Here is an 18,438-nt window from a genome sequence, read left to right as displayed (position 1 = left end):
TTGGATTCTGAAACTCTTCTTTCAACTATTCCAGGCCAGAAACTCGGAAGTCCGGTCCAATGCTGCACTGCTGTTTGTTGAAGCATTTCCTATTAGGGATCCAAACTTTAACGCCATTGAGATGGATAACGAAATTCAGAAACAATTTGAAGAACTCTATGTATGTATTTCATGTGGTCGAGCTCCTTAAGCCTTCAGCTCTGTCTGGGCCTCGTGTGGGTCCTGGCCATCCCCCTGTAACTGCCCTGTGCTGACCCCAGATGGCAAGCTTTCCAGATCTTGACATTCTTCAAGGAAATCCGTTCTCTCCCTGGTACCTTCTTTGACAGTGTGCACTCATAGTCTGTTTCCTCTTCGTCTCAGTCTCCTTTAGAACATCTGATCGTTTACTGTGTGTAGTTTTCAGTGTCTTACGTGTATCCCTGTTGCCCCAGCAGAGAGACAGTGTAACAGTGGTTAGGACAGACCCCGGGTTTGATTCCATCCCTCGTTTGATAGCTGTGAAACTTTGGGCAAGTTTGGGCGCTGACTTTTCTGTCTTTATCTGTGAAGCGGGCATGGTGATAGTGCCTGCTGTAAAGTTGTGTGGCAGCGTTGTGAACAAACACACACTGGTTATGTTTTAAGGCAAGTAACGCCTGTTGCAATGGATTTTTTTCAGATGACTGATTTTTCGAATGAGACATTAGGACATCAGGATGCGACATTTATTTCCAAGGGGTATCTCGAATCTTTTCACCTGGTGGGAGAGTGTGAGCCTCTGCTTCTTTCTCTACCGCCCTTTACATTTGCAGGGTCTCCTGACACAAGCTAAGAAGTATTACTCATTGTCCTAGTTAGTAGAATAACATTTTAGGCAGTGATAGCAAAAATGCCATGGTAATGACGGTTACCCATAGCAGTCCTAAAAACTTCCTTTGGTTGGTTTGTTTCCTGATCTCCTATGAAAAATCTCAGACATGCAGAAAGTTGAAATAATAGTATAATGAGTATGTGTCTACTTACCTCTTCACATGCATTCACATACGTGCATTCACATATACATGCATAAACACCCAGCCACACACACCCCTAAAATGAACAGTCATTAGTATTTTGCCATGTGTGCCTCATCTACATGTGTGTTTATTTACAAGTCCCTTTGAGGATCATGGTTAATTTTGTGGAAAGATGTTGTTGGGCAAACCAAAACTAGATTTTGGTAGCTTTTAGCCATAAAACGATGAAAAAAACTTTTGCTCTTTTTAACGCAGGTGTCCAATCTATGAACCACCTGTTTTTGCCTGAGTGTTTAAGTCTCTGCATTTGCCTGCAAAGATGGAGTGTGTGGCGGTGGCCCAGCTACCACCCCTCCTACGTTGGACCCGGTGTGTTACTTGCCCACAGTGATTGCTTGGCCCCAGCCGCTGACCTGACCGTATACGAGGAAGGCATTGCAGGACTGGGGTCACCTGTCAGCCCGCAGATGGCAGTTTGCACAGTGATTTAGAGTGGGGTCAGGCATTTTGTTCTGAACGCCAGTTCCCACTTAATAAGTCTGATCTCTTTCAAATTACTTAATCTCTCTAGTCCTGGTTCTTCTTTAAAACTGGGAATAATATTTTATAGGATTGTGATGAGGTTTCAGTGAAAATTTGTGTATAAAGCATTTAGCTCAATCCCTAGCACTAAGATGACAGTGGTTATAACTGTACAAAAGGACATTAAAATATGTAAAGGGTTGTAACTGTCGCACAGAGTCCTCTGTAACGCAGAGCAGTCTATATTCAGATTAATCATTGTGAGTTTTGTATTTGTTTTATTAACTATTTAAAAAATAAAAATTATTGCATGCTATTTTGTTAGAGTTTAAGGAAAGAAAAACAGTAAAAGATTGTTGAAGTCACAAGTGTTTCTTTTTTTTCAGAACAAGAAATATTAAATTCTAAATAATTCCTTTAAATTAAAAAAATGGTAGGTTGTAGAAAACATTGATGTTATGGTTATTTTTTAAAGTTGCATATGTCTTAGTGGAAATAGGGTTATGTTTTTCAAGTAGCAAAACTTAGTCAACAAACAGTCTCAGAAAAATGAGATGTCACTGTCAGATTTAAAACAGCAATAACAGAGTTTCCACTCTAAGTCTTGTTTGGGATGAAAACTGACAGGGAGAGGCTCGTGTGTAAGCAGCAGGTCCTCTGGAAGCCTGGAATCACCTTCGGGGGTGCAGTGAACGTGTTGAGGGGGTGATGGCAGCCAGTGAGTGTGGGAGCCGAGGGAGTCTCGGTGGGTCCTACCTTGCCGCAGGGCGTCCTTGGGGAGGCAGGTGCCTCTAACTGTTTGAGCCCTAAAATGTTCTTTATTTTTCTGTGACAGTTTACAGTTTGTCCAGGTCGAGAACTTTGTATTCAAAATCATTTTATTCCAGGACTGCCAAAATATTCTGTATTGTTTTCTAGTGTCGAGGGTATCTGAGACTTGAAGGATGTTTTTCTTTATCTTTTGATTTTTTTCTGCGGCTGTAGCATGAAATTCAGTCCATTGGTTTGAATCTTAGACAAAGGAAATCTTCTTAATCTTTTTCTTTTCTACTTTCCAGTGTCTGTTTGTTCCTAACTTCTTTTAGGAAGCAGGGCAATGCAGTAGTGAAGTTAGTAACAGTAGTAGGTAAGAGCAGGAGTTGTTTCTGTAGAGGACCAGCCGGAAGTGATTTTAGGTCTGCGGGCCACGTGGCCACAGCTCTTCCATCTGCCGCTGTGGCACAAAGGCGGCCACACGTGTACGGGGAAGAGCAGGGGTGGCTTGTTCCAATTAAACCGATCCACAGATACCAAAGTGTGAATTCCATGTAATAATCTCGTGTCACAGACTATTATTCCTTTTTCCAACCATTCAGAAGTGAAAAACCATGCTCACGCCCTGTGGACCACACAGGGATAGGCATGGGCCAGTCTGGCCTGTGGGTTGGCAGCGAGTTCATGATGCTGCTGGATCAGGGCCTGAGTAGGTGGCAGCGAGTCCTGTGGGGTGGATGGGCTGGGGGGAGTCCAGGAAGTGAGGGCAGCGTTGTCCCCGTGTCCTGCACGCTTTCTGCTCTGCTGTTTCTCCAGCTGGAGTGGAGGGAGGCCTGGTTGGAGGTGGCAGATCGAGGCCTGCATGCATGCCTGTGGTTTGGGAGGTGCAGTGATTCTCCTCATAGAAACTGCTTTATAAGTCAAGTGCCCTCATCTTGGTGACAGAGTGATTGACTGGAGACACAGATGTGGGCCCTGACTCCTGTGGGACTGTGTGTTGCAAGGTGATTATCCAGAGTTATTTTTGAGGAATAATGTTGGAAGTAATTCATAGAAAACAAAAGCCTTAAAACCTGTGAATTCCTAATGTTCTCTTCTATTTTTTATTTTATTTATTTTATCTTTTTTCCTTGCTGTTTGTTTTCTCTAGTGACCTGTCGTCTTCACTTTTCCATCCCTATTTTGAATAAAGGATTGGGTTGAGTTGGTGGCTGACATGGGTTTTTCTCTGGTTGTGCAGAGCTGAGTATTAGTAGCTTCTTCCTTGTCTGCTGAGTTGCCCGTGGTTTTGCATCGTGCTCAGGGCTTGTCAGCAGACGGGGCTCCCCTTGGGCTCTGCGTGAGGAACAGGCCAGCTGGTGCGCACCGTCCCCGGGTGGGGAGGGAGGGGTCTTTCCTGCTGCGTGGCGTCCTCTCCTTTCTTCTTTCTCGTGGAGGTTTTCGAGTTATTGCTGGCTCTCCTGTGCACCTGGCCCCCAGCGTCCGTTTCGAGACCTTCCCGGCAGGTCGCTTACGCCGCCCTGTGTCCGCTGAGTCCTGGCCCTGAACTGCGGCCGGCCTGAGCTCTGTGTGGGCTCAGCAGGGTCCGCCTGCAGCCCTCTGCCCTGCGGTACTTGGGGCGGCGCCTTGCTTGCTCTTTCCCGCGGGACCCCTGGGTGTTTGCAACACCGCCGGGGAGGAGAGGAAGGAAGTGCTTACTCATTCCCAGCTCGGCCTTCTTTTGGTCTAGTCGTGGAGTAAGGGTTATTTTTGTTTTTAAACTTTGAGTTAGAAAGTTTCACACATAGCAGTAGAGGGCCTTGTACAGTGAACCCCCTGTGCCTCCAGACGGTCCCGGTGATACTGACCTGGGCCCACTTGGTTTCTTCCCTGTTTTGAAGCAGATCTGAGCAAGCATTTCAACTCTAATTACTTCAGTAGGTGTCCCTAAAAGACAGGGACCCTTTTTTAAAGCATAATCCTACCACTGGCACAACTAAAGTAAGATGAATCGTGATTCTTTGATGTCATCAAATATCCAGTCATTGTTTTTCAGTGACATTTCAGTGATGTTTTTTCCAGTTTTGTTTGAGTCTGTGTCCGGATGAGACCCATGTTGTGGTCGGCCAGTGTGTGTTCATCTCTTGGACGATCAGTTCCCACTTAGCAGTCACTCCCGCTCCCTCTCTCTTTTGTTCTTTCTATTTTGCTTGCTTTTGTTTTTGTTGAGGAAGCCCAATTATTCTCTCACTTCCCACAGAACCTAGCCTGTTTGTCACTGATACGTGCCTCTGCCCTTTGTATTTCCCGTAAGTTGGTTAAACCGAGAGTTGACTGGGGTCACGTCTGTTGTGTTGAGATGCTCCACGGCTGTTGTGTCCGTCCGTCGGGGCTGCGTAGCGTCGTCGCCACTTACGTTGTTGGCAACCCCGGACGCCCGCTGCCTGGATCGGTTCTTTACAAGCAGGGTCCCTTTATTCTGGGCTTAGTGCATTACAGCATTTTGGAAATTCATGAGAGTGGTTTAATAGGTTGTGTCTCACAGGACTGACTGAGGTCCCTGAGTGTCCCTCTGCGTGGCGGGGCCCGTGGCGGGGGCCCTGCTGTCAGCAGAGTCCTGCAGACGGAGTTGGCAAGTAAGGCACCACCTGCGTCTGCGTCTGGATGTCCTCCTTAAACACTCGGCTGCAGAAACGACAAGAAACTGCAGATCCCCAAGTCTGTGTGTGACTCTATGACTTGAAACGTCTGTTCGGTTGTGACTGCCCACTGTGCCCGCGTGTAAAGCCAATACTGATAAAAAGCAAACTAATTTAAGGTAATTAAGGCTCTTTCCCTCTTGTACTTATAGAGCCTTTTAGAAGATCCTTATCCGATGGTCCGTTCCACAGGGATCCTTGGTGTTTGTAAAATAACTTCCAAATACTGGGAGATGTTGCCTCCGACCATTCTTATCGATCTTCTCAAGAAAGTAACTGAGGAACTGGCATTTGATACGAGCTCTGCTGACGTGCGCTGTTCTGTCTTTAAGGTAAGGTTTTAAATTATATAAGCAATGCCTGTTTATTGTAGAATAGTTCTCAAATACAGAGAAAGAATAATTTAAAAATCACCCATAGCCCTATTCCATAAATATAGCATTATTTACATTTTCGTTGTATATCCAAAGTAACCTTTTAAAAAAACAAAGGAAAAGTGTTTTCTAAAAAAATAGTCTACTTGAAATAATACTAGTTTTTAGTGTATGTGTTGGGGGGAGGGCATAGCATTTTAGAGTAGTAGCTGCATGTATTTAAATTTTTTTAACATTATTATACATTAGAATGGGCTTTTTGTGTGTACTGTATGTACTTTAAATAAGAGCCTACAAAAATATTCTTTGTCCATCATCCCGTTTCAGCAGTTCTCAGGGTACATCCACTCTTGTTTCACTGTGGCTGCATCCGTCGCCCCCCACACACCATTACTTTGAAGCAAATCCAGGACATTTATCAGCTCATCTGTAAATATTTCAGTGTGATCTTTAAAATATAAAGTCTCTTAAAAATGTATATCCTAACAGCTGGAAAGAGAAGGTGGTGGAGCGCGTCAGCTTTTCAGACGTGCGTGTCTGGTCTGAGCTTGGGCCGGTCTCTCGGACGCCCATGTGAGGTGTGGGCACAGCCGTGCGGGAGTGCGTCTCACAGGCCTGCAGGCCCTGTGCCCCTCGTTTTCATGCAGCATCGAGTCAGGAAATACAGGGAATCTGTGGGATGTTAAGAGAACCTAAAAGGACTCTTGGACTCCAGCTTTGGGGCCTCTCCACCAGGGTCCTCTGGTTTCTTTCAACTCTAATAAAATCCTTTAAAGTGTAGTTCAGAGAAAGCACTGAAAAATTATTTCATAACCGCTTCAATCTTGTTTGAATGAAGCAGGGGTGAGCTGATTATCAGGCACTGAAGCCACACTAATTCACTAAAATAGGCTTTTTATACGAAGAGGGTTAGAAAAGAGTTATTTTCTGTGGGTATGTATATTTCACTAGTAGTTTTAGTAAAGATGGAACTGAATTTTTCTTACCTGAACTTTTCGTGGTTTATGTTCTAATTTTGAACTGTTTATCTTTCTCCTTTCTTGTAGTGTCTGCCGATAATTTTGGATAATAAGTTAAGCCACCCGTTGTTAGAGCAACTTTTGCCAGCGTTAAAGTTCTGTCTCCATGACAATTCGGAGAAAGTGAGAGTGGCTTTTGTTGATATGCTGCTTAAAGTTAAGGCTGTGAGGGCTGCTAAGGTAAGGTGAACAGAGGTTTTCTTACTTAAGACACGAAATAAATAAGTACATTTATTTTCAACAACAAAAAGACAAAGCAGTTTTAATTCCAAGAGTTTCAGTGACTGCATTTTAAACCAGTTGGTGTCTGGTATATTCTGCTAGTTGTTTGTGTCATAAAATTTTATTTGTTTTGTCAATGTATGTTTTCTTTTTGAAAGACATTAATGGAAGCAGCCCCCACCTTAAATTATATTTTTATCCTATACATGAAAGTTTTTGTTGAAATATTTAAATGCTTGGCACACAGTAAGCACTTAAAATATTACTTGAGAAAATGGTGAGTATGAGATCCCCATCCCCCCACATTTACAGAAGGAAGCTAGGAGGTATTTGTTGATTTGTGTGCATTTTGGTGTAAACTACTGAGGGGAGAGTGTTTTCCCTTAACTCTAGTTCTGTTCAGCTTTTGGCTAAAAATGTTAGTTATAAGGTTCTGCATTATTACTTGCTAACACTGAATTTTCTTCTCTGCACAGTAGCTCTCTGAAATTTACTTTAAAGTGCTGTTGTGTCGAGGCCCAGGATTTGGGAACAAGCTGACACGTCTGTCAGTGTAGGGTCAGCGCCTGGCCCTGGGGTGCACTCGTGGCATGAAATGCTTCCATGCGGCCACAGAGAGGAGCGCACTTAGGAGGAAGGGCCACTCAGCGAGGCGTGTGGGAGCGAGTGCAGACGAGCTGCAGGGTCTGCCGGCTCCGTAGGACGGGGAACATGTGTGTGCGTTTGCTCAGCTACTGCTCACACATCCCTGGGAGAGAACAGGAAATCGGCCCCAGTCTCTGAGGCGAGGGGAGGGGACTGGGTGTCTAGAGACAGGGTGCTGGGGGGGCCTTACCGCTGCAGAGGATACGCATTGTTTTATGCTTTTCAAATTTTGAACTGTGAACTTTTTTCATGAGAAAAATAGGATATTTTACGTGGCCCATGTGGTACAGATACCCCACGTCATGCCCAGTCATACTGCCTCGGTACGTTTGTTGAAAATCAGTTGCTTGTGTGTGGTCTGTTTCTGGACTCTGCCTGTCCATCCTCAGGCCAGGCCGTACTTCCGAGCTCACTGCAGCTTTGCAGAAGTGTCGCCATGTGTGTCCTCCCGCTCTGCTCTTCTTTCACAGTTCTTGGTGGTTTGGGGCCTTTGTATTGCCATATAAAGCTTAGAATCGGCATGCCAATTTTGTTAACAAAAAGGCTGGCTGCAATTTTGGTTGGATTTGTTATAACAGCCTGTTGAAAGTGTAGTTCTGAATCTGAAACGGGAGTTTCCGCTTAGTGTTTTGTTTGAAGTGTGCATCCGTTTGCAGAGGATCACTGAGGTGATGGCTGGTGAGGCAGTGGGCAGAGCAGGTGTTCTGAGGTGTGTGGGTCTTCCCAGGAGAACAGGGAAGACCTGGACAGAACGTCTGACTGGAGAGTTTGGGGTTTGGGGGAGTAGCAAGAGCAGAAAAGGAAGAGTAATGTTTTAATGAGGTGCTTCTTTCATGTTAATCCTTGGCTTGCACAAGCAAGGCAGAGCGTGATAGAGCTGTGAGATCTCTGGAAAGGTTTGTTATGGGCGCACCAGCTAATTCTCCTTGAAAATCAAGGTCAGTGTTTGACAGGCCTGTGGAGAGGCAGCTAACAGGAAGGGGGGTTGATTGTCCAGCAGGTTGGAGTGACAGGCAGTGTGCCACTGCACTGTCTGACACCGGCCATGCTGGCGTTATTAGTGCACGTTGGCGCAGTCGGGCCTCCTACATATTGCTTTGAAGGAGTGAGGGGTGTACCTCCTTACCTTCCTTGGTGAACCCTGGCAGGGCTGCACTCAGGATCTAGGAGCCACATCTTATTTGTGAAGGCCCTGGGCACGACGACATGGTAGAGAACTAAAGCTGATTAGATAAAATTATGTCCTGTGGCCAAGGGGCAGTTACCAACTTAGTTAATTAGGCTTCTGTTTATAATTTTCATTGTCAGTGCTAGCGGTTTCAAGTTGTTTACTGTTTGTTTTGAAATTCTACATTTTTAGTATTGTATACCTGAGATTCAGGCCAAATCAACAGTTACTAATATTGAAACGTCTTTATTAAAAAAAAAAAAGGGGGGGTTTCTTAATATGCAGTTATTATTTTTTAATTAATTTTATTTATTTTATTTTTGGCTGCGTTGGGTCTTCTTTGCTGCGCACGGGCTTTCTCTAGTTGCGGCGAATGGGGGCTACTCTTCGTTGTGGTGCGTGGGCTTCTCATTGCAGTGGCTTTTCTTGTTGCGGAGCACGGGCTCTAGGCGCACGGGCTTCAGTAGTTGCGGCTCACGGGCTCTAAAGCGCGCAGGCTCAGTAGTTGTGGCACACAGGCTTAGTTGCTCCCCGGCATGTGGGATCTTCCAGGACCAGGGCTTGAACCCGTGTCCCCTGCATCGGCAGATGGATTCTTAACTGCTGTGCCACCAGGGAAGCCCCTATGCAATTATTTTTAACATTAGGAATGAAACACCAGTTAGCAATTTTGTTTATGGTCTTGTCTGATGTTAATATCAACCTGTGGGTAATGTGTTTAGATAAAATAAAACCTCAGGTAATTGAAGAACCCTAAACTAATCAGAACTGTTCTTCATTTTATTTTAGAAAAAGTGAATCAAAGAAAAATAGGTTAATATGGGGAGTTTCTGGAAAGGCAGACTTGCGGGGAATGTTCACTGCAAGAAAAACCCATGGAACCTTGGCATTTGGTGTAAGTGCCGATCGCTAGTTTCCGTTCAAGGTCGTCTGGTCTCCATGAGGGCTCAGGAGCCAACCTTTCCAATGTGAAAACCCTCTCTTTTAGGCACTGCCCCTCGGTCCAGTCTCAGTGCTGTGACCTACAGTGTTTCTTGGGTATATTGGTTTCAGCAGATCTGAACTCTGCGAGGTCTTGAGGCCTGAGAAGCCCCTGCTCTCCTGAGTACCTCCCTCGGTTTCCCTCTTGGGATCTGTCTGTCGCTGTGCCGGCCGCTCTGGGGCCGACACTCAGCTGGTGGCATGGCTGTCGGGCGGCACTTGTCCTTACTACAGTGACTATTTCAGAAACACCAAGGGTGTGCATGGAGGTGTTCCGGGAGCACCTGGGGGAATGGTCGTAGTGTCGGATGCTCAGGCATTTCCTCGGGAGGGGGGGAGTATGCTTGTCTGAACGCGCAAGGCCCTTCTGACCTGGAGGGCGGACTGAGGTATCGTGGGAGTGAGGAGGGGGCCGGGCGGGCAGCTGGCGGGGGCCGGTCCCTGGGTGGGGGGTGGGGGGGGAGGAGACGGGGGAGCGTACTTAAGAGCTGATGAGAAAGGTCCACTGGGAGTCCTGGAGAGAGGCGACGGTCATGAGAACCAGAGTCCGTGTCAGTGGTGCTGTCCCCTGTACACAGATGAGCGTACGTGTTTGCACAAGTGACAGAGACAGGATTTGAACACTGCACCGTCAGAGCCTATTTTATTTCCACTATTCTGTGGTGTTTCCCCTTGTTTTGAATTTGCTGAGAAGTTTGGCCCTTTTCTGTGGGCAGTGGACGACTTTGATGCTTTTACGCCGAGGGGCAGCATGACAGTCCTGCCGTGTGCAGGTGTGGGCAGTGGCTGTGAGGCGGCCGGAGGAGGCCTGTGGCCACCCGGGCAGCGCCCAGGAGAGGGCGGGAGGGGTGACCGGGAGGGGTGCCTCTGTGTCCGAGGTGGGAGACGGGGGACTCACTTTAGCTTTCTGTGCCAAACCTGTTGTAGATGTTTAAATTCACTTTTCATATTAACGGGCCCGAAGTTGTGGTGTTCCAGGAAACTTTAAAATTATTAGACTGATAATCATAACTGTCATTTGAGGGTCCCCTGATGGTCCTGATGGATTATAATTAATCCCAGCAGCCTTGTGCTTATCTGCCTTATATGTCAGTGCTTTTTAAAATACGGGTTTATTTTAATTTGTCTACAGAAGAGTCACAGATTCTGGTATAATCATTTGAGATGAATTTCCTTGAATGTAAAAATTAGTTCCTTTTTGATTATGCTCTGGAAATTTTGCTTGAAATGTTTTCAGGGTTGCAGGAACGACTGATGGTTCCCTTCTGCACATGTGCTTTATCCACAGTTTTGGAAAATATGCCCCATGGAGCACATTCTGGTCCGTCTGGAGTTGGACTCTCTGCCCGTCACTCGGCGCCTGGTGGGCCTTATCTTCAACTCCTTCCTGCCCGTGAACCAGCCCGAGGAGGTGTGGTGCGAGCGCTGCGTGACGCTGCTGCAGATGAACCACGCGGCTGCGCGGAGGTTCTACCAGCACGCGCACGAGCACACGGCCTGCACCAACATAGGTACCCCCGCCCCGCCCGCGCCGTGAGCCTGGTGTGTTTGCTTCGTGCTCAGTGTGGTTCTTAATGAGTTCCCATAAAGTAACACTTTAATTATTTGGGATTATAATTTCACTGTTAGAAAATTTTGTTGAAGAAACACGTAAATTAATTATTGGTTGTCTTATACATTTTAGCAAAGCTGATTCATGTGATTCGCCACTGCTTGAACGCCTGCATCCGGAGGGCTCTGAGTGCGTGCGGGGAGGACGATGAGGAGCAGGGGAAGGAGAACGTGAGCGTGAGTTGAGCCGCCGCCGCCCGGCGCCTCCTTGGGGCCACGGGGCTGGGGTCGGGACCGGGGTCTTGGGGCTGGGGCCGGGGCAACGGGAATAGGGTCAGGGCTGGGGTTGGGGCCACAGGGATGGGGACAGGGCCACGGGGTTGGGGACAAGGCTGGGGTTGGGGCCACGGGGTCAGGGAACGGTGACGGGGACCGGTACAGGTGCTTCTCCCGTGGGAGAAGGGCAGGGCAGCAAGGCAGAGGTGTTATTTCCACAAGCCGTTACCTTAGCAATATTTTTATTTTCCATTTATTCCTTTAGTACTGATACTTCACCTGATTATTTTGGAGGATCATAAGTAATTTTCTAGAAAGAATTTCTGTGTATCCTTTGTAAGTTCACTGTGGAGTTTGAGTAGGATTTAATACAAAGGAAAAATTATTATTGGTGACACTCTTTTCCCAGTTTTCTTCACCTTAAGCTTCTGTATATTTTAATTCGACCTGGGGGTGGCACACGTGGATTGGGTCTGGACGTTACCGTATTTTACAACTAGATGGGTGGTGGCGCTCTTAAGGATTTATTCACCACCACTGCCCTAAAATTCTACTAGAAACGTCGTGGGGTTGAATTTTTGGGAATGAGCTTTATTTAGAATTGTCTTTGAAAAAGTAATTTATCAAGGAGGCTATATAGCTGGTGTTTCTTCAGAATCCAAAGTGACCAATTGTATCATTAAAAAAGGAACATTTAAGACTTAGACTCATATTACTTATGAGCAGTATCTTAGGCTTATAAACAAACTCTCATGCTTATATGTACCTCTAAAGTAACAATTTTGGGTAGTTTTGTGGTGCTATGTAGATTAGGAAACTGGCCTTTGAAAGAAAGTCACAAGATGTTGAATATACTTCAATTAAAAGCAAAAAAAATGAAAGTCACAGAAGATAGTTTTGCCCTTTTGATGAAACGTGGTGCGCGCTGGCTGCAGGGTGAGGCCCCTGTGCCGTCCGGCCGCCCCTGCCTCCGCGTCCCCGCCTCCGCGTCCCCGCCCTGGGTGCAGGCCCTTGGCCCTTGAGAGCCAGGAGCCGACAGGGTCGCCCCGCGCTGAGGCTGGGGCTGCGCCGGCGGGCTGTTTGTGGGGCTCAGTCGGCCTGCCCGGGGGCTGGGCGGAGCACTCCCCGGACCCCCCCCGCCCCCCGCCTCAGCCTCCCCTCTCCTCTCCGTCCACTGGGGCAGAAGCGGGAGGAGAGAGAAGAGCCTGATGTCATCTTAATGGCCGAGCCTCCTGGCAGATCCATCAGCTCACAGGCCGGTTCAGCCGGGAGCGTCTGGAGCTGGTTCTGCTTTCTTGGTGGGATTTGAGTTCCTCTTTTCAGGGTGTTCCCCTCAGCATATGGGTTGGGTGGGCAGAATGTTTTAGGAAAGTGATTCTATAACTTTAGAGACCCTCACTGGGATGCCAGCTCCAGGCTCGCGGGGCCCTGCGCCTCTGGGCCACCCCTTCACACTCGTGCTGATGGATGGTGGAAGTGGTTTCGCCAAAAAGTGAAAACTGTTACAGTTTTTAAATACTGAAGGCACCCTCCACCCCCTTATTAAACCTAGACATTATTGAGAAAGCTTGCATTTTATCACATTTTAGGTCAGTTTCTGTACCGTTAGAAAACACAAGGGTTTAGAAATACGTAGCTCTATTGTAACCGGTAGTAGAAAAAAATACAATTTGCCGTCTGGATGTTGTCATTCTAAGAATATTTAATGGCTAAAGCATAATTTTTTGAATTGGTTCTTTTACCTTTTCACATTGCTATCTACTAAAAATCTCTGCTTTCTGTTTAATGAAATCTTACTTAGGAACTTAGCATATTTTTGTAAAGGAGAAGTGGTGGCTTTCTCAGGGGACTTTAATGATAAGAGTGCTATGCTAATCATTAGAATGTAAAAAGTAAAATTAAATACAGCTTGAAGTTTTGTCAATTTGTTATCTATATCATTCTCATAGTAGTGTCTAAGCCTTTAGTAGTTTCATTGCTTTTTAAATTTAGCCATAAGTCATTCCAGGTATTAAGTGCCTATTGAAAAATCTAACATTATATAGCAACTACTTTTGTTTTTTCTGTGTGCCCTCATTAATTAAGTTAATTTGTTCGCCGTATCTTTTCCCATTACATCCGAGTAGCACAAAAATACCAACCCCTGAAATGAATCCTGCTTTGCATCTCAAGGTAGCCTTTCCAGGAAGTGGCCCGTGTGGCAAGTTGTTGGAGTTTGTCACAGTCCCCGGACAGGGCTGGCGTCTGAAGTGGAGCGCGCAGGCGAGCGTGTGGTGCGGGGGAGGCGGCCCCTCCCCGCTGCGCAGACAAGGAGGGCTTCGCTAGAAGACACTCAGACACGGGGTGCTGTCCCGCCCCGCCAGCCCACAAACCAGAGCAGCCCACGGTCACACCACAGTCTTAGGGGTTCTATCTGCCTCTCCCTCCATCTCTGCCTTAGGTCTGGAATTCTGAGATGTGCTTTTAGACACAGTGCTGTTCTCTTGAGCGTTATTATGATTTGATTCTTTCACAGTGCAATTTTTTTTATCTTAGGCTCTGGACCAAACGCTGTCAATAAGCGATGCCGCGTCCATGGCGGGTTTGTTAGAGATCGTTGTGATTCTCTGGAGAAGCATTCACAGGAGTATGGAGAATAACAAAGAGGCCAAAGTGTACACCGTTAGCAAGTTCGCCTCTATGCTGCCAGAGTACATGAAGGTGTTTAAGGTAAGCCTGGCCCCCCTGCTAAAGCAGGCGCGCGAGGTCACGTCTGTGCAGAAGCAGCCTCTGGACCTGCTGCTCGTCTGCAGAGTTGGGGGCTGAGCCACCTCCCACCCTGCAGGCCGCTCGGCCTCTCTCCCTTCACGGGGTGAGGCCACGTGTCCTCCAGCCTCCATCCCGGCACCCAGAGACTTGTCTGGGGGAGCACTGGTTTTCTGTCTCTAATGGCCCGACACTATTTTAGAATCTGGTTTGATTTGCTGGGAGTTGAGAAAGAGGAGTTTGTGAACATCAAGATGTAGTAGCACCTTGGTTTTGGGGGCAATTTTAGGCATTTGACGGCATCCGGCAAGCACATATTTCTGAAGTATCTGAGTTGTGTCTGTGTTATTGGGACAGACAGAACTGTGTGCATAACTTCTGTTTGGAGGAAGGAAACCTCCTCATTCCTTGACTTTCTATTTCTGAGCAAAGGCCATATTTCAAAACCAATGGAAATAAAACTGCTATGTAGAAATGCAAATTTATTCCTAATTATGAAGAAAGCGTGGCTTAAATATAGAAAGGTCATAGGTCTTATGAATCACCCTTCTCTTGGTAAATTTTACTTTTGGTTCTTCTACAACTGCTTATGTGACCTTGGACTTCTTAGCTTTTCTGAGCCATATTTCTGTGACTGTTATGTCTCCGAACTCCATCCTGCCTCTGAAATGCAAACGTGACCTGTCTGTGAAGGTAAATAATCAAGGCTGCCCAAGTCACTAGGGCATTTAAAAGCTCAGATAATCACATGGGGCTGAGAATTAGAAGATAAACACAGAGGCCATAGGACACCGGATGAGATGACAGGTGAACAGTGTGGCCTGGGTGTGTCCAGGAAAAGGGAGGTGGTGAATTAAGTCTTTAATCCCGAATTATTCTGGCCAGAGAGCTTCTCTGCCCTCAGTACCTCCGAGAACCTTGTGGTTGGCCCATAAGTGGGTAAGGCCTCTGTAAGCCACACATGGAGTGGAATCAGGAGTAGCTGCCAGCCGACTGTTGTAACATCAAGAAAACATTTTCTTTATTGGGAGTTGGGGGTGAGGGTGGGTTCACTCTGACTGAATGCAGATTAATTACAGGCCAGATTGTGACATTGCACCTGTTTCTGTTTCATGTATATGTTCAGGAAAATTGTTGTTTCTTTTCCTTTTAGGGCCCATCTTCTTTCATCCTCTCATCTAACCAAGGGTATTTCTTATTAAGTGATCTTGATGGAGTCTGGTCTGTCTGCTCTGTTACTGTGATAATACTAGTGGTGGTGATGTAGCTGCAGTGGGGCCCGAGGTGGCTTCCTCACTCGGTTCCTGCCAAAGCCCCGCCCTCAGAGACCAGCCCTTCTCCGTGTGTTGTGCCAGCTGGTTGGGGTGTGGGATCTCATGGGACTTGGGTTTGGCCAGGTAGCTCCATTGCACTGCACTGTCTTCCTAAGGTATTCTGATTATTTTACTTAGGAACTTTTCTGACTAGTTTCATTCCCTTGAGTTTTATACTCAGGACACACTGAGTGTATAGAGTTGGTTTTTTTTTTTTTTCCTTTTATCAGTATTGTTTTTCAAATACCAGTCAGTGCCTTGACAGCAAGGACTTTTGTCTATTCTGGTTACTGCTGTATTCCAAGGATCTCCTGGTACACAGTAGGTGCTTAATAAATATTTGCTCAAATAATTCATCACAGAAAGCAGTAAAGCGACCTATAAAAGTTTGAGAAGACTTATCAAGCCTAGTGCTTCCTGAGGGGTTACGTCCTCCTGTTGTGTGTTGAGAGTATCACTCTAATGCCTACCAAGCAGCTTTGAAAATGGGATCCTGGGAGTCATGGGGCCCTCGGGATCCCATTGCTTACGTTCCCTGTTGCTGTGTGTCTTTTCATGCTTTCAGGATGATCGCTGCAAGACCCCTCTGTCTGTGCTGGCCTCCCTGATGCCGGCCTCGGCTGTGCCCACCTTCAGGTGCCCGCCCTCTCCATGCGCTCCTGGTCTCACTTGGCGACGCCTGCGTGACCTTCAAGCCCCCAGTGCTGTGCTCCCTGCCCCTGGCCTCCTCCCCTGTGGCAGGGAGAGCAGGGGATGTGGCTTCCAGGGCTCCGGGACTGCTGAGGGACACAGGAAGCCACCACGGGGAACTGAGAGTCTGGCGTTGTTCAAGTGCCAGATGGTGAGACGTGAGCCATCCCGCCGTCCACCACGGAGCCTTGGCCACACGTGACTCTGAGTGCTTAGAATGTGGAGACTGGGTTGGGGCGAGCTGTGTGTGCATCCTGGGGTGATGCAGACTCGGGGACTTGGTGTGAAAGAGGGATGTAACATGTTTCATCAGTAGTTTTCTACAGTGACCACGTCTTAAAGGATGTCGCGGGTAGGCTGGGCTAAATAAGATACATTATTGAAATTAATCTTGCCTTTTTAGACGTGGCTGCTAGAACCTTTATAATGACACACGTGGCCTGCTTTTGTGGCTCACATTGTGTTTTTTATTGGGCAGTGTTGCGCTAGGGTGTTGGTTATTAACTCAGTAAAAATTACTTATTTTTATTCATATTTATAAAAAAAGAATGTTTTGATGCTGAACAAAAAGTATTGTCCCCAGATTACGGATCTTTACTCTAGAGTCTGACAGAGGCAACACAGAAACAAAAGGCCAGCCAGGGTTTGTAAGTGCCTGATGTGTCCTCAGTGCCTCACATCTAGGGGCCCCTGAAGCTGCTTTCAGGGTCAGCATTTTGTACTGGACCTTGTCCTGCATAGTAACTGTGGGAAAACAGTGTATTTTTCCTGCGGTGGAGAACGTCTGAGAGTTCCCACGATAGGAAGGGCTTATGTACCCTCAGTTTTTAGTTTCTTCATTTTCCCCGCCTTTTAGAAAAGTGAGAAATTGCTACTGAGATATTAGATATGATTTTATATATGTGGCATTTTCAGCTGCGGTGTGATTTCCACACTAAGAAACCAAGAGGAAGGAACAGCCGACAAGAGCTACTGTATTCTGTTAGACTGTCTCTGCTCCTGGGGGCAAGTGGAACACATCCTGGAGCTCGTTTGTGACTCGCTGCCAGAGGAGCAGCCTCAGAGCAAGGTACACCTGTGTCATTTTTAAAGTTTGCTGAAGGAGGGTATCTGTATGCTAGAACTCACGTGCTCTCCTGCTATGCGCCTCTCTCTCTCTGCGCTTTCAGGGTAACTCTGCGTCTAAGCGGAAAGTGCGGGTCCAGGACCCGCGCCCAGTCAAACCCGGGCTGGCGCTGGTCTACGTTGAGTACTTGCTGACCCACCCGAAGAATCGCGAGTGCCTGCTTTCCGCACCCCAGAAGAAACTGAACCGTCTTTTGAAAGCCCTTGAAACATCCAAGGTAACTTTGTAGAACAGATGCAGGTGCCGTGGAGGTTGAGTGATAGGGTAAGGTCTAAGTTTTCCACGTTTATAGTGTAAAATTTTCACCTGGGGGCGGGATAGGACTGGGTGAACACTTCCAGGCCCTGGTCTTTCTAGCAAGTCGTGTTCAGAGCCCAGTGTCCTGTTGAGTGCAACTCTGAGGGTGAGCCGGTCTGTCGGAACAGGCCCGACGGCAGGAAGACTGCCCGCCACCCCAGGTCCCCTTGCGTTGGCCCTGCTCATCGACGAGGGAATTCCAGCCCCCTGAGTCCCGGGCAGGCTTTTCTAGGGCCCTTTGGAGAGCGAGTCCTGTGAATTTCCCATCTCCTCTCCCCGTCCTGGCTCTTCAGCCGTCTCCTCCAGGCCAGCCCTCGGAAGCAGCCTGTCACTGCCACTGCTGCCAGAGGCTCCCACCTATCAGCACCAGGCGTGGGACGTCGGCGGGATGGAGGGGGGAGCGGGGGCTGCAGGGGGCAAGGGCTGGACGAGCTTGACCCTGAGGGCTCCTTGAGCAGCACCTATGAAAAGCTGTCTTCCTGTCCCTTTACGGGAGGCTTGGAGGAGGGAGGACACTGGCCCTGCTGCTCTGGCAGCCCGCTCCCGGCGCAGCTGTGTCCTCACTTCATGCGCTGCCTGCTGAGCCGGGACCTGGCCTGCAGACGTCCTGTTCCACAGGTGGATCTGGAATCGATTTTGCAGTCGCCAGGTGGGAGCCCTCACCACCTAAGCGAGGGCGCTGTCCTGCGGGCCTTCAGCCTCCACTGCCGGTTGAGTATCCATCTTCAGCACAAGGTGCGTCCGCCAGCTTGGGTCAGAACACGGGGCGTATCGGCCCAGCGGCTCTGTGACTAACCTGTCTTCTGTTGTTGTTGGACAGTCCTGCTCAGAAGGCAAAGTTTACCTGTCCACTTTGGAAGACACTGGGTTTTGGTTAGAAAGCAAAGTTTTATCTTTTATCCAAGATCAAGAAGAAGAATATCTGAAGCTTCACAGGGTCGTTTATCAACAGATTATCCAGGTTAGAAGTCTTAAGACACAGAAACCCTTCTCCAAATTGTGATGTGCTTCCAGGTTTTATTTTCTAATTTAAAGCTGTAACTTTAGTCAGTAGTGCTGCTCTTCTTAAATACTTACAGT

General features: G+C 47.4%; 1 protein-coding gene across 6 annotated transcripts in view; it reads left to right on the top strand.

Annotated features, from left to right (window-relative positions):
• Window positions 1-18,438, top strand: part of NCAPG2 (non-SMC condensin II complex subunit G2) — a 59,934-nt gene that overhangs the window by 19,312 nt on the left and 22,184 nt on the right. For 4 of the 6 annotated variants that reach the window (XM_082398821.1, XM_082398820.1, XM_082398817.1 and 1 more), the window contains exons 11-21: window positions 35-160; window positions 5,104-5,283; window positions 6,372-6,524; window positions 10,649-10,871; window positions 11,045-11,148; window positions 13,723-13,896; window positions 15,811-15,881; window positions 16,851-17,004; window positions 17,105-17,278; window positions 17,977-18,093; window positions 18,179-18,319. In XM_082398821.1, coding sequence (XP_082254947.1) covers window positions 35-160; window positions 5,104-5,283; window positions 6,372-6,524; window positions 10,649-10,871; window positions 11,045-11,148; window positions 13,723-13,896; window positions 15,811-15,881; window positions 16,851-17,004; window positions 17,105-17,278; window positions 17,977-18,093; window positions 18,179-18,319 — 1,617 coding nt within the window. The remainder of the gene's footprint in view (window positions 1-34; window positions 161-5,103; window positions 5,284-6,371; window positions 6,525-10,648; window positions 10,872-11,044; window positions 11,149-13,722; window positions 13,897-15,810; window positions 15,882-16,850; window positions 17,005-17,104; window positions 17,279-17,976; window positions 18,094-18,178; window positions 18,320-18,438) is intronic. The other 2 variants (XM_082398822.1, XM_082398819.1) reach the window with 1 other exon arrangement.

Source organism: Balaenoptera borealis, assembly GCF_965194805.1.
Source record: "Balaenoptera borealis genome assembly, chromosome: 7".
Lineage (NCBI taxonomy): Eukaryota > Metazoa > Chordata > Mammalia > Artiodactyla > Balaenopteridae > Balaenoptera > Balaenoptera borealis.
This window is presented reverse-complemented; position numbering and strand designations above follow the sequence as displayed.